Source organism: Lissotriton vulgaris, chromosome 2_1, assembly GCF_964263255.1.
Source record: "Lissotriton vulgaris chromosome 2_1, aLisVul1.2, whole genome shotgun sequence".
In the NCBI taxonomy this organism is placed as follows: Eukaryota; Metazoa; Chordata; class Amphibia; order Caudata; family Salamandridae; genus Lissotriton; species Lissotriton vulgaris.
This window is the reverse complement of record NC_141687.1, coordinates 610,744,742-610,759,374: the sequence shown is the minus strand read 5'-3', so window position 1 is coordinate 610,759,374 and position 14,633 is coordinate 610,744,742. Positions and strand designations below refer to the sequence as shown.

The 14,633-nt window shown below is 42.5% G+C and overlaps 1 protein-coding gene across 2 annotated transcripts in view; it reads left to right on the top strand.

Moving 5' to 3' along the window:
- Positions 1 to 14,633, top strand: part of SPOCD1 (SPOC domain containing 1) — a 1,145,204-nt gene that overhangs the window by 746,827 nt on the left and 383,744 nt on the right. For both annotated transcript variants that reach the window (XM_086958641.1, XM_086958642.1), the window contains exon 8: positions 5,900 to 6,016. In XM_086958641.1, the coding sequence (XP_086814767.1) occupies positions 5,900 to 6,016 (117 nt within the window). The remainder of the gene's footprint in view (positions 1 to 5,899; positions 6,017 to 14,633) is intronic.

Here is a 14,633-nt window from a genome sequence, read left to right as displayed (position 1 = left end):
CACTGCAGAGTGGTCAGATAGATGGGCTGGCAGATGTTTTACCCATTGTGTGCCGATAATTAGGTTCCTATCTGTTAGAAATGGGATCTCTGGTTGGCTAAGGCTTGCGCCAAAACCAGGCAGGGACCACCACTCTAGTCAGGGCAAGGGAGTTCCACGCCAAAGATAACCCTTGCTCACCCCCTTGGTAGCTTGGCACGAGCCGTCAGACTTATCCTGGAGGCAATGTGTAAAGTGTTTGCCCAACACACACACAACAGCAGCCCACTAGGCACACCACAAAAGGAACTCCACACAAGGTTATATCAGAAATAGCTTTTATATTACCATAAACACATAGAATAGTAATCACACGATATACACTGTGCCAACTGGCACTGGGCAATATTTACAGGGGATTATTCACAACTGGCCGGGTCAATCGGGCCACAGTCAGAACCTTCAGAAATGCACAAGTAGTAATCATAAATAGCACACAACCAGTTACTACTTGTAAAGAACTGACCTTAGAATTCCTCACATTAGCACTAGAACATATTATGCAATAATCTCATAAGCATAAACCCCAGTAGGCATCAAATCGCAAGATGCAATCGGCATTGCAAGCCTAACCACCTTAGGCAATAATTAGCATGAACACAGTGTGCCCCAATCGGGGGCACAACACACGGAAACTGGCCCCAAGCCAACTGGCTTCCTCTAGGGCTCCAATGCCCTATGTCCAACAAATTCAAGGCTAGCTGCAAAAAGCAGCAAAAGCAAAGTGCGCAGTTGCACAACCTAAACATGGCAGCTGCCCACTACTTGCCAGGCACCTTTGAAATCAAAGAAAAGGCCTGGCACTTACTGTGCCCTCTGAACACATGTCCAGAGCGTTGCAGCTGCCCTCTGTCTGGCGGGGCAGCTGTGAGTATGCAAATAAGCCCAGGCACAACCGTGCCCTCTGGGCCTCACTGAGGCTCTCCAATTAACTCTGCCCCCTCGTTGGAGCCCCGCGGGCTCTGGGAACGATTATGGCCAACATGGACTAGATTGTATTGGCACTAACAAATTATAAACATGGTAGCGTCATTCCAGTCGGGAATGGCGTCCTCAAATGCACACTGAATGAAAAATTTCCTTTGTGATTTTGTACTTTCAAAATAAAGTTTTATTGAAACATTTGATTCAATTTAATCCCATTGTTTGTGTTTCACAATGTTCAAGTTGTAGGTATATCAAAGTTCTTAATACATGGCCCAATGCATTTCGGGCATTTTGCCCTTCCTCAGGGGCATAGATTAACTGTAGAAGGAAATAAACAAGACTATAATATATTCATTGGTGTATTAGCACAATACTTAATTTGAAGAACAAGTATCTTTTCAGAAACCTTATATCACTTAGGGTTATGGTGTACGAAACTTCATGGTATTGGGTGAGAAAAATGTTTAAAAAAACATGGTAATTACCCGTGACACCATTTGAGATCAGATATATACACATTTATCAACTAAATCTGTTAACTGACATTCATAATACACATCATGACTTCGACCTTGTTAAAAACGAGCATGTATTGTACACTTGTCGATTATTAAGAAACACCGGTGTCATAAAGATACGTCAAACTGCATGTATCCCCTCGGATTTTTGATGAAAAGTAATCCTCGTTCTTTTCTGTTTACAACCTCCCGATTCCAATTATTAAAAAAGAGAGTGTTACCGATAATTCCGGTCATACCTGTTATATTTCAAACGCCTGATACAGGTCAAAATGTGGGTCAAAATATATACGCGGAGTCCTCAGGGTTCACAGACCGCGTTCTGGAAAGAAAAGAACCCGGGTATGTCTCAATACACATGTAAGACTACGGACGGTTAACTACGATCATCACAACGGTGTTAAATCTCATGCGGAATAAAACCGCACTCACCTAGTTGGGAAACCAGATGCAACTGGTTTTCGAGCACTCTGTTTACCAGGCTCCTCTTCCGTATTGTTAGGTGGGGGCTCGGTGATCAGACAAACAACAGCGGGTGGAGCCAGCATTGTGGAGGGAAAGCACAGCCCTATTCAGGTCCCAGGGGCAACTCGTCCCTCCCATCTGCCTGCAGATCTCTCTATTCATCACTGGCTGACTCACCCTGTCTCCTGGAGCCACCCACACCATCCAGCCCCTGTCACTCACAAGCCAGGCATGCAATTCACATCCTGCAGGCAGACACATTGCACACAGAAATGCCAACTTCTAAAAGTGGCATTTCTCCACCAGTCACCATGAATCTGCGCACACCATTGCACAGCAGTTATTCTCATGAGTTCATACATTCTACACTTGCCCCCTATGGGAGGGCAGGCCAATCTCACCACACTCACTCAGACCGCGCACGCACTTTACACTGGGCCACAGTGCTAAAGTGACCAGAGGCCACAAACCACTACCACCATGTCAGAGCTTAAGGCAAAAAGTTCAGGGGTGAACCTGCCAAAAAGGGCCAAGTCCAACACTATCCAACAGAAAATAATCTATTCTAGATGAATGCCCTCATTTTTTGTTTTGAAAAGTAAAACATTGGACTTCATCTCCTTTCACCTTCCAGACGTCAGCTAAACCCTAGTCTTATATACATAGTCCTAACCACCCCCTCATTTTTATTCTTCCTGCCATCTTACCGGTCCCTTTCTCTTTCATTTTGCATTGTGAGGACTCTTTTTTGTTGTTCTTTTTTCCCTTATTATGCTCCTCACCCATGTGCAGATATTTTTTCCTCGTTGTTTCTTTCATCTTTATTGTTTCCTCTCACCCTGGAGAAGCCTCCCTCTTATCTTGACTGAGCAGTATTGATTGCCCTTGTTGAGCTCTGTGCTCTCCAAATGCCTATTCTATTCTTACTGTTGCGCTCACATTTGTTCCAAGAAGCACTCAACCTCCTTGTGCTCTCTGATGTTGTACATTTTGTTCCTCCACATTATTCTCAGGGCGGCAGTGAAGCGCATTTGGACTGTTGCGCCTAGGGAACTTAGGTATTGCATCTGCTGCCCAAGCTCCCACTGTCTGTCCTGCTTTGCCTTAGAAATGTCTGATCGGATTCTGAATGACCAATCATCTTTGGTGTAGGTGCCTTTCTTTAGGGCTTCACTCAGAATTTTTTCTTTGAGGGTAAATGTTTAAGTTTATCAGGATTTCACTCAGAGTTTTCCTCATCTTGCTTTTACTGAAAGGGACTCGGTGTACCCTCTGGATATCTTCCACTAATGTAGCTGATTTTGTCCAGGGGAAGTTATCTTCTAGCAGCAAGATTACTTACTTTTTGATGTCATCCCCTTCTAGTCCTTCTGGCACATTCAGAATTCTTAAGTTGTTCCTCCTTGCTTGATTTTCTAGGGATTCTAGTTTGTCTTCATTTGACTTGAGTATTTTAATTTCCTTTTGATGCAGTTCTACTTCCTTACTTAAAGTTTCTACTGTTGCCTCTACTGCTGTGACTCTCTTCCCTGGTGCATTCAGTTTAGTATCCAATATTTCGCAAGCCTCCTATATCTTAGTTTTATTTTTCTCGGAGATCGCAAATTTGGTCCTCATTTCTACTAACATACTTTCCAGTATTTTTTTCTGTCGAATTTTGAGAGGGTTAATGGGTTTCAGGTTCTTGCACACTTTGTTCTGAGTTATCTCCATTTGCATGTGGTGACTGGCTCTCTTCTTCTATATTACCCTCTATTACCACTACTTGTGGTGTATTTCTCTCCATTTGGACCGCCTTACCCTCACCCTTATTTTTAATAGGATTATATACAGGGTGCTTTTTGTTGGTAGGTGGTATTTTGTGCCCTTGTTGTGTTTGTTCTTGTTCTTGCACTTTAAAGAATGATCTTAGAGAAGGGGTAACTCTAACCTTGGACTCTGAGTCTGCACCTGAACTTCTCCCTTTATGTTGTTTCACTCGAGATCTCGAAGGAAATGTTGCAGCCAAGCCCTGCTTTCTCCCCTTCTTTCTAGTACTTTAGGGTGCAATACCAGACTTAAGGGCGGCTATCGGGGTGTTTACAAGAAACTGCCTATTCCTGAGGCAGTATCTTGTACCTCTATTTGTATCTGTATTTGTTGTTGTACCTAGCTCCGAGGGACTGATAATTATTGAGTTTTCCCCCCCTCTCCTTACAAGGTAATAGCAATTTATCTTCGCCCAGGGCTTGAAACTGTTTATGCAAGATTGTGTCCCCCGCTGCCCAGCTTACCCTCCTCATACGCTTGTCCTTTCCTTCACCTCTTCCGGCTACGTTTACTGCCACTTTCCCGACTCTCTGAGGTGCACCACTCGCTTCTTTAGGGAAAAACGGTCCTCTGAGTGCCACGATCCCTCTTCCCGCGGTAGCTCCGTCACGCTTCTGAGGTTTGTGCCCACTCTCCGAACAGGGTACGCCGTGTATTACAATTGACTAACACAGCCCCTTCTCCCTCTCCATTCCTCCGATACTTGGTAAGTACAGTTTATCTTACATTTATTTTGAATGCAAAAACGTTGTAAAGATATTTTATATTTACCTTGTAAATAAGTATCATTTATGTATATGTTTTACATAAAATTATATTTATTTATTTATTTATTTTTCCAACTATTTTAAACAAACATTAATTCATGTGGTGTTTTATTTTAATCCCCCGCCTCCATTGATTTCTATGGGAGGGTGTTGAGGTACCACTGGTTGGCCCTGTGTGCTGTTACAGTGGTTGGCCATGTGTGCTGTTACAGTGGTTGGCCATGTTTGCTGCTGGTCTTACTTCCCCTTGTAGGCTTTAGTAACTTTATAAGGGTAGTTTTTGAATAGCAAAGGGCTTGCTCTTTTGTGGTTGGGTGCATGTCTCTCCCTAAATACCTCCCTAACTCCCCCTTAGCCCCCTCCTGACTCCTCCTTAAACCCTTCTCCTTTAGTAGTAAGTATTCCCCGTTTTCCAGCCACCCTGTCCCTCTGACAATTACTACTTAAATGTAGACTTCTGTGTATGAAGACTCCAGATTTGGTGCAGATTTCACTGCACAGAAAAAAAGATAGGAGAGGCAGAGGCGGAAACTCTGCATGCAGACTTTTGAATAGCATTTTGCAGAATATTTGTAGCACTAATGTAGTGCTACAAAAACGTAGTACAAAATACAGATTGTAAATAGGCCACAATATGTTTTTTAATTCATAAGAAAAAATAAGGCAACTGTTTAGGAATGTGTGGTTGCTATTATTTTCATTTGTAATTTCTATTCACTTATGGCCGGGGAGACTAACTTGACTTGAAGCATATGATGTAATGTCTGTATACGATAGTTATAAATATGTTGTCTATTTCCATTGTTATTTGAAATGTAGTCCTGGTAGAATTAAACTGCTAATTACTACACTCCTAGTGTTGATTTTTAATGTACTTAATGAAGCAAGTTCTACGATAAACGATATTATGAGGTGATTAGGACACTCTTGAATTATGATTAATGATACGATTACCTTCGGGCAGTTTTTGACTGTGTATTCAAGAATAGCGGCATGGTTAACTTATACAAGATCACCACAGCACACTAATTAAATACAGATTCAGAATTTGCAGTAGTAAGTGTGCTGTTTTATTGATGGGGTGTGACAGCAGTGACTTGGTTTGAAGAAGGCATTTAGCTGAAATGCATCACCATCCGAAAGATATACACACATGCACACACACACGCACACGGAAATGTATGTAGAAGGTGATGGATGAGAGTAATACAGTGAGAGAGCCACCACACTCAAAGTACATTAATAACAAGTAGGAGTCACTGAATAAATGTACAAAGGTGTGATTTAGTGTGTGCCAGTATGTGAAGAATGTATGGTAATAAATGATTGTTCAGAGTGTAATAAGGTGTATGTTCTTTTTTTCTTTACTTGCAGCAGCTGTTCCGACAGGTGGTTCTAGGGGAGGTCACCCCACAGTGCTTGGTCCACATGAGTCCCACGGAGCTGGCATCCGAGGAGCTTACAGAATGGAGAGACAAGGAGAATAAACATGTATGTTACTAAAAACCACCATATTGGTTCTTCTTTGATATCTAAAATCTTTGTGAGAACAAAGTAGCCCTTCTATATCCTTGACTTAATTAAAATATTGTCTTTGTTAGCCTTATAAACCAGGATATAGTATTTTCTTTGCTTTGCCTTGCTTAAGTGATCACCCAAAGGTAGCTAACTCTGTGGTTTGGGCTATACAAACTTTACTTTTTCAGTTACATGTTGTGGTATTGTAGTGGAGAACTCTCCTTCACACACACTGATTGCTAACGCATGTTTTGTATGTCACTATTGCAGCATTGAAGAACATTTTTGTCCTTCAAGCAAGTTTGTATCTGCTATAGCCAATGCAGTATCTGTACTTTTAATAAAAGGTTGTCCTTGTTACAGAGTGCTCATCGACTGCCAGAGTGGATAAAGGACATGCTTTCTTTGACCAATATTCCCTGGAAAGAGAGTCTCTGGCTAGATGATCACGTTGGGCAACCTGTCTTTGTAGTTGTGTTTTTCGAGCTTGGCTTGTGCCTAACTTTAACACACTCTGAGCTCATGCTACTTGTATTACGTTATACTCATAGGTGGAATCTACCATTACATTTGGGGCTCTTTTGAGTTCTTGCATCTGCAGACTTTTTCTAGGAAGAGCCCATTTCTGACCTTGTTTACCTGAGTCTTGGTGATCGGCAGCAGTAGTTTTTTTGTATTGTTCCTTGTTTCATTTAGCATTAGTACCTTATGTAGTGATCAGGTGAACCTTCACAAAAGAAAACAACCATATGGAATTGACTCAGACCCCACTTCGAAAACAGCAGCAGAACCAAAACTGCTAAAACTCCCCCCTCCTTCACTAAACATCCTCAACCACAGATGTATTTCTGCCTGGAAGGTGTAACAGAATATTGGGTACTTTGCACATTTCCACTTACTTCCAGTAAGTCAGCACCATTTATAGTAACTATAGTTGGGGCAGAAACAGGGTGTCTAGGCCTGGCAATGTGTGCCTTTCTCTTTTATGTGTTCCTGGAGATGTCTCTTTATATGATTTTTGGTGGCCACAGTCAGAAAACTATATTTCTGTATCATGGATTTTTGATATTTAGTTATAGGTGTTAGAAAACGTTACACTTTTGTGAGGCAATCACAGAACACTTAAAATTTTTAAATGTGTTAGTGTATATCTGTCAGTATAAAATGTAGATACCTACACCATATCCTAAACGAAGCAATGTTTTTTGGAAACCTTTGACGCATTTAATGGCATTATAAAGTGATAATGTTACATAAAGCAACAGTGTTGAAGACTGAAAAAATAAAAAAAGGAGGAAAATACAGTCAGGCAGCATTGTGATGCTGAGTGAAAATAGTACTTGGTTGCTTCAAGATTCCAGCAGATTCTCAATCCCAGAATGCGTCACACAGTCATTTTGTTTCCGGCTTTTATGAGAGGCTCTCTGGAACACATATTGTCAGGATTTCTTTTCTCAGTTGTGAATTTTTTCAGTTTTAAACATCTTAATCATCTACAAATATTTTCCAAGTAAATTACCAGCTTACAGGTCGATTTTACTGTGAGAATGCCTTCAACATTTTTTAAATGTGCCTCCTGTAGAAAGAAATAATTGGTAAATGCCCGTAGTTAGTTTGTGTAGTCTGCCTTTGTACATCCCCATTCTTTCAGGAATATGATTTCTGGAAAAACACATCAAGCATGTGTTGGTATTGCCTCAGATGTGTGCTAGAGGTACTTGGGTGCAAAAAGGAGAAAAAAAGGTGTGAAGGGAGATCAAAGAAGGTGATCCTTCTACCGCATCCTTACCTCCTCCCCCAAAAGACTCCACGAAATGGAGACCTTGTGAGCAAAAAAGATTTAGAATCTCATTCCACCGATATTGAGGGGACTCCTTGTGGTTAAAATAATTGAAAAAAATATATTTAACTGTAAAATAAATATTAAAAACGGTTTTATGTTAAATATCTCAATTCATTTAAAATATATAAAATACTACAACACTATTAAATTAATTTTAACTTAAAATTTTATTCAATGGAAATCTAATAAATTTAAAAAAAATTCTGAAGTTTAAATTGAAAGAAAATCCTGCCAAAATATAAACCATTTTTTAATGTGCATCAATAAGTATTAAAACTAATTATTTAATTGAAATTAATGCTATTATGTGTTTATTCAATATATTCTTACATTATTGTTTACATTTTAAATAGGCTATTACAATAGTTTATAATTAAATAATCAATATGTACTATTTTTTGCTTTTTTAACATGAATTGATGTTTATTTAAAATGTTAAACTATTTTAAATTATTTCATTTAATGTTACATTATTACCTTTGGAGTTTTATTGAAAGTCCCTACCTCAATTATTTTCTGTGAGAGGGTGTTGCAGTACCAGTGGCCAGCCATGTGTAGTGGTGGGTTTATTGCCTTTTTTTTAGTAGTACCTTACACTCACTCAGAGTTTGTAACTACCAAAAAGTAGGGAACTTACTTAAAAAAGTGTAAACGTAATCGAAGTGTAGTTACCTTTGTGAATAAGGCCCAGAGTTTGTGAGTACTGAAAATTAATTAATTTACTTATACGCATAAATTTACTTAAAAGTGTAAATTACCATGGTAAATCAGGTCGACAGTCATCATCTTTTCCATCATTCTCAGATTTTTTATTTTATTTTACATCTTAAATTTTAAAGTGGATCAGTTCATACCAGAGTACCATTATAAATTTATATTGTTCCATAGACAACAGTCCTATTATACTGCATATCAATTTCTTTTAGTACAAAGAAATACTCAACCTTATTTTTCATATTAACCTTATTAACCTTAAGACAAATATGTACATTAACATTTTAAACAACTCTAAACCCCCTACACCCTATCTTGTAGGCTAGTTAATATTGCTGTACTTATATGTTCTTAACTGTGAGCTTCTCTCTCTTATCAAGTTATCCCCATTCTAGTGCCTCAAGTTAGATCTTATATGCTCCAAGTATTCGGTGCTTTGACGCACTTTTTGATATTTAGAGCAATTCACAAGCAATGTCAGCGGCAAACAGTACTGACGTAGCTGGTCCAAAAATAAGGGATGTAACAGATATTATGTGTCTTTGGGATCTTAGGGGCCAGTCTTGGTTTTTAGGTCTCGCCTTTTCCATTGGAAAATGGCGAGAATTCAAGTGCTCAAAATACTCGTGAAATAACGTTTTTTTTGGTGCGGTTTTCTTTGAGTTCACGTGAATCACGTGACCAAACAAGTACGCGCATCAGCCTCCCTCCCTCCCTCCTAATTGCATTTTTTAACGGCCGCCACCACATCAAAGGGCTTCGCCCAGTGTGCGCTCTGCAGCTTCTCCTCCCCTAATTAATCATGGCCGGCCGGCCGTACTTTCAGTTTCCCGGCCGCTCTGCGCACCACTCGCGGCTTTTTTTAAAATTATTTTCGCGTGCAGACGAGCCACGGCACACAGGCATTCTGAGGGCGCCTGTTCCCAGCACCCTGCCCCTCAGTGTCCTGCATGAATGCAGAGTGGACTAAGGTTGATTGTCTTGCTCTTTTCATAACATGTCTGATGCTGTGGTACCTGAAATGCGGGGGTCATTCGTGTCTGTCACCAGCCCGGTCATGCCTGCCTCCGTCAGTGCAGGGGGAGGGCGTCTCATCTCCCTGCCAATCTCAAGCCGGCCGTACTTTCAGTTTCCCGGCCGCTCTGCGCACCACTCGCGTCTTTTTTTTAAATTCTTTTCGCGTGCAGACGAGCCACGGCACACAGGCATTCTGAGGGCGCCTGTTCCCAGCACCCTGCCCCTCAGTGTCCTGCATGAATGCAGAGTGGACTAAGGTCGATTGTCTTGCTCTGTTCATAACATATCTGATGCTGTGGTACCTGAAATGCGGGAGTCATTCGTGTCTGTCACCAGCCCGGTCATGCCTGCCTCCGTCAGTGCAGGGGGCGCGCGTCTCATCTCCCTGCCACTCTCAAGCATCGTTAAATCACTCGGGTGTCATCTCATCCCTTTGCATATTAGGCCAGTGGTAGTTTTAAAAGTGGGGTGTGTGGGACTGTCATCTCATGCCTACCGCCATCACTAAAGCAAGGGGCAAGGCTCCCGCTCTCAATGGCCCATGTGCGGTGATGACACCAGTAACACTTCTTCATGTGGGAGAGTGCTGCCACTTTACGCGTACATGAAAAGAAGCTTAAAAGCAGTGGTTACAGCTCCGTGTGCGTTCTCTTCCTTCTCCATTCAGTGTCTGCTGCACTACAAATTGGCAAGTCCACCCGAACTTTTGTCCTAACCTAATCCTCAAAGCTATTGACTCAAGCGCACATCTAAACACCCATTATTTTGATCTTTCGCTGCAGGACGGCATGGGAAACAATAGAAACAATTAGTCACATTAAGAACTTTCTGATGGTGACTCAACTTTATACGAGGCAGCGGGAATGGAGAAGAGGGCAGTCTGCGGTGAAGAGATTGAGAGAGCAGTAGTGTGATACCAGATTGAGTATATGGTGTAACAGCCAGAGCTGCCATTTGTGAAGCTAGGGAAGCATTGGCTAAACATCCTGTGATCCCGGCACATCACTTAATCTCCCCTTCCTTCTACCATATAAGGACCTGTACCTGGGATTCATGCAGTTGGTGCCAATCATTTCCACTTTAAATACTTGAAATAACATTTCAAATAATAAGCTCCAGATATCAGTTTGGCGAGTGAGAGTTTACCATTTGTAACTGCTAGAGTTGTAATAAGTTAATAAACCAGCTGCTTACCTTAAAAGCCTAAGCTTCCATGTAGGAAATGAGTTACCCGTTTATTTTGACAAATGCAGAGCCTGGTTTACATACTCTATCAATAGTTTAATTCCATTGTACGATAAATGCTAGTAATGTGGAAAATTCGTATTGCCAGATGCTCTTCCTACAGGAAGTGTTTTGTGTGTTGCCCTCTAACCGCATTCCAGTCAGAATAACTCTATCACACAACATTCTGCAGGCTGCTAAAAGGAGATTTCCGTGGCCTAACTGCTTTGAAAGCTTGATTCTTTGATAGAGCAGAGTCGGTGTTTTATGGTCTGTTTATAAGCTTGTTTCTGCAGTTTGTAAAATGTCCTAATTGCAAGTCTTTTGTACCTAAAAACCTCTCCTTTGACGTGGTACTGTCTGGATAATTGAACTCCGACAACGCGTATGAAATCAGATGTGCTTCCATAAATATGACCTTGTTTTGGTCTTTTCTTTATAATTTTACTTTTCTCAAGGATCGGTTTTATATTTTGTGTTGGGCGAACTTGCCTTAGTGGCTTTTCAGAGCTTGCAGATCCCTGGCCTGGGTGCACCCTTCTCCTTTAAACTCCAGTGACTGGGGCGTGTTTAGATTCTCATGCTGCAGACATGCACTCTCAGACGCCAGTGTTGTGGGGCTGGCGCAATGTTATTGTGCAGCGTGTGTGGGGATGTCTGACAATCCCACAAGCTGCACCTCTCAAAGGAACGAGAGAGACTTAACCATTGCCAGGCATTTAAAATAAATTATTGGCCTTGAATTATTGATAGTGCACAATTTAGAGTGAGGAATATATGTTGCAAAATTTGGAGCCACATGTTACAAATTAACATGTAAATGGTATTCAAAAGTGCAATGGTCTGATTTTATTATGTACTAAAGGAAACTAAATGCAAATAAAAACATTGGCATCTTTAGCGTTTCATATTGGAATCACTCAAATCCTCATTTATGCTCTTACTTCTGAGCATTTAAAGCTGTTTTATCATTTTGCAGTTCATTGGTATCTTCAAATCTCTCTTCCCAAGGAAGAATTACTCGGGGCTCTCAATTTTCCAAGGCGCATGGGTGTGTGGGTCATCCAGGACAGTGCTTTGCATTCTGAGAATTATAGTCCTGGTTTTATAATAGTCTAAATAGAACAATTGACCCCAGAATACAATGCAAAAAACCTTCGCTGGATGAGCTACTTGCGCATGTATCCAGAAAACTTGAGCACGTGGGACTTTGTACATTTATGCTTCGAGTATTTTTCTTCCTGAATCACCCTTGTGATTGGTACATTTCCCGCACAACTGCTTTAACATTGAACAGTTGTTCAAGTATTGATAAAGCATAACAGGTTTGTTTTTTGTACCTTGAGCACACTTGGGCACACACTATACTGCTGTTCTTAAAATATGGGCATTGACAGGCATTTGGGCTTTCTCCCTTATCTTTCTGGACCTACCCACGACAAAGGCCACACATTAGACCAGGTTTTCTCTACTCTCCCGGTTGAGGTGACTGCATTGCTGCCGGTATTATGGTCCGACCATCGACTAGCCTACTTTTTCATACTAGGCACTAAGAAACCAGCAGCTATTGCCATGAGACAGCAGGGATGTGCCTTTAGGGCATTTCATCGGGTGACCCCGGAGTTGTTGGCCCTGGCCCTCCAGAACCATCCCGTCTCCTACACCGGTAACCTGGATAATGATCTTGAAATCCTGCAGACGTGGCTCATAGATAGGCTGAACGAGCTTGCCCCTGTGCTGCCCCCTCGAACTACTGCGAAACGGGTTTCGGCACCATGGTTCACTGAGGTGTTGGCGCACTCCCGTAAGCAGTGTAAAGTTGCCGAACGGACGTGGCGGGCTCAATATGATGCCGAGGCAAGGTTGACCTATAGGTCTATGATCAAATCTTACCATCGACAAGTATTTCAGGAAAAAAAATGATATTTCACTAGGAGAATCGAGGAAGCAGCAAACTCTTGCAAGGAGATTTTCTCGATTGTTAGGGAATTTACAACTATGCGCTCTAACTCAGTTCAAGAAGTTCCGTCCGAGACTTGGGCTGCCACCATAGCCAATTTTTTCACCACTAAAATCAAGCTGATACAAGATTCTTTTCCCACTAGGCCGACGGTCGATTCTATGAGCCTACCGGAGGGACCAGTCCACCCCATTTCCTCTGGTCCAGTGTTGGCGGTTTTTCCGCCTCTCACGTTATCTTCGTCACTAACACTTATGACGAACCTCAAATCCGGATCGCCATATGATCCCTGCCCGGCTAAATTCCTAGCTAAAATGGCAGCTATTGTCAACCCTCTAGCCAACCCAATCCTGAATCTTTCCTCTAGTCAGGGGGCTATCCCGCAGTCATGGAAGCAGGCTATGGTCATCCCTCTCCTCAAAAAACCAAGCCTTGCCCCAGAAGTCCCTGCCAACTACAGGCCCATCTCGCTCCTTCCGGCATTTACTAAAATTCTTGAGAAGCATGTACATGGTGTGCTCTCCAATTTTTTGGAGTCCCATTAGCTATTACATGCCTCTCAATCAGGCTTCCGCCCCAATTTAAGCACAGAGACAGCGCTATTGGAGGTCTCGGAGGTCGTTAAGGAGACGCTGGATGTTGGTGGCAGGGTGATGCTGGTCATGCTGGATTTGTCGGCGGCCTTTGACACCGTCCCCCACGAGGATCTCCTCGTAAGACTTCATGAGATCGGTCTGTGGGGGACGGTGCTCAGTTGGTTTCGTTCTTTTCTAGCCAACCGCAGACAAACGGTCTGGGCCTCCCCTGGATCCGCTGAGATGTCGCCTTTGGGAGTCGGAGTTCCTCAGGGCTCCGTGTTGAGCCCAACTCTATTTAACATCTTTATGACCCCTTTGGCGACATTTGTAGAGTCCTTCGGGGCCCAGATGGTATCCTATGCCGATGACACCCAGCTTCTCTTCACCTGCCGGAAGGGTGAAGAATTTGATGGCGAAAGTATCCGTGAGTGCCTTGGGGCTGTTTTCAATTGGTTCCAACTGAACAGCCTCAAGTGCAACTCAGACAAATCTGAGATACTTTTCTTCGGATGTCCATCTGATCCGGATTGGCATGGGTGGTGGCCCGCCGACATGTTCCCTCCAGCTCATTCATCCCAGTCAGCCAAGAACCTGGGAATTAAAATCGATAACGGGTTGACGCTCAAATCCCAGGTGCTGGCTCTTACAGGAACATGTTTTGGCATTCTCAGGATGCTCCGGAAGTTCTTTCCGTTGCTCTCTGAGGAACACAGGAGAACGACAGTTCAGGCCCTCATTGGATCCAGATTGGATTATTCAAACATCTTGTATCTTGGCCTCCCGGACTATTACAACGTCTACAGGTGGCCCAGAATGCTGCCGCGCGAGCCATTTTTGGCCTCCATAGGCGAGCCAGTGTCTCTAGCCTATTGCAAGCTCTACATTGGCTCCCCATCCGGAAACGGATAGTATTCAAGGCTATGACGCTGGCACACAAAGCTTTGCATGCCACGGGAGCTCAATACTTGTAAAGGAGGCTGGCTTTTTACCATCCGGCACGATCCTTGAGATCGGAGTCTCTTTTCTTTGCGGTAGTCCCCCGAATAAAAAAAGCCCGCATTGGAGGACGGTCATTTAGGCTGTTAGCTCCGCAGCTGGGGAACTCCTTACCTCTGACCCTGCGTTCCACGCCTAATTTACTTGCGTTCAGGAAGGGCTTAAAGACTTGGCTCTTAACCTGCTAGAGACCTCCTGCCCTGTTCGGAATCGTGACCTTCTTGTTCTTATCTTTACTGTTATGTTTTGTTTGTTCCT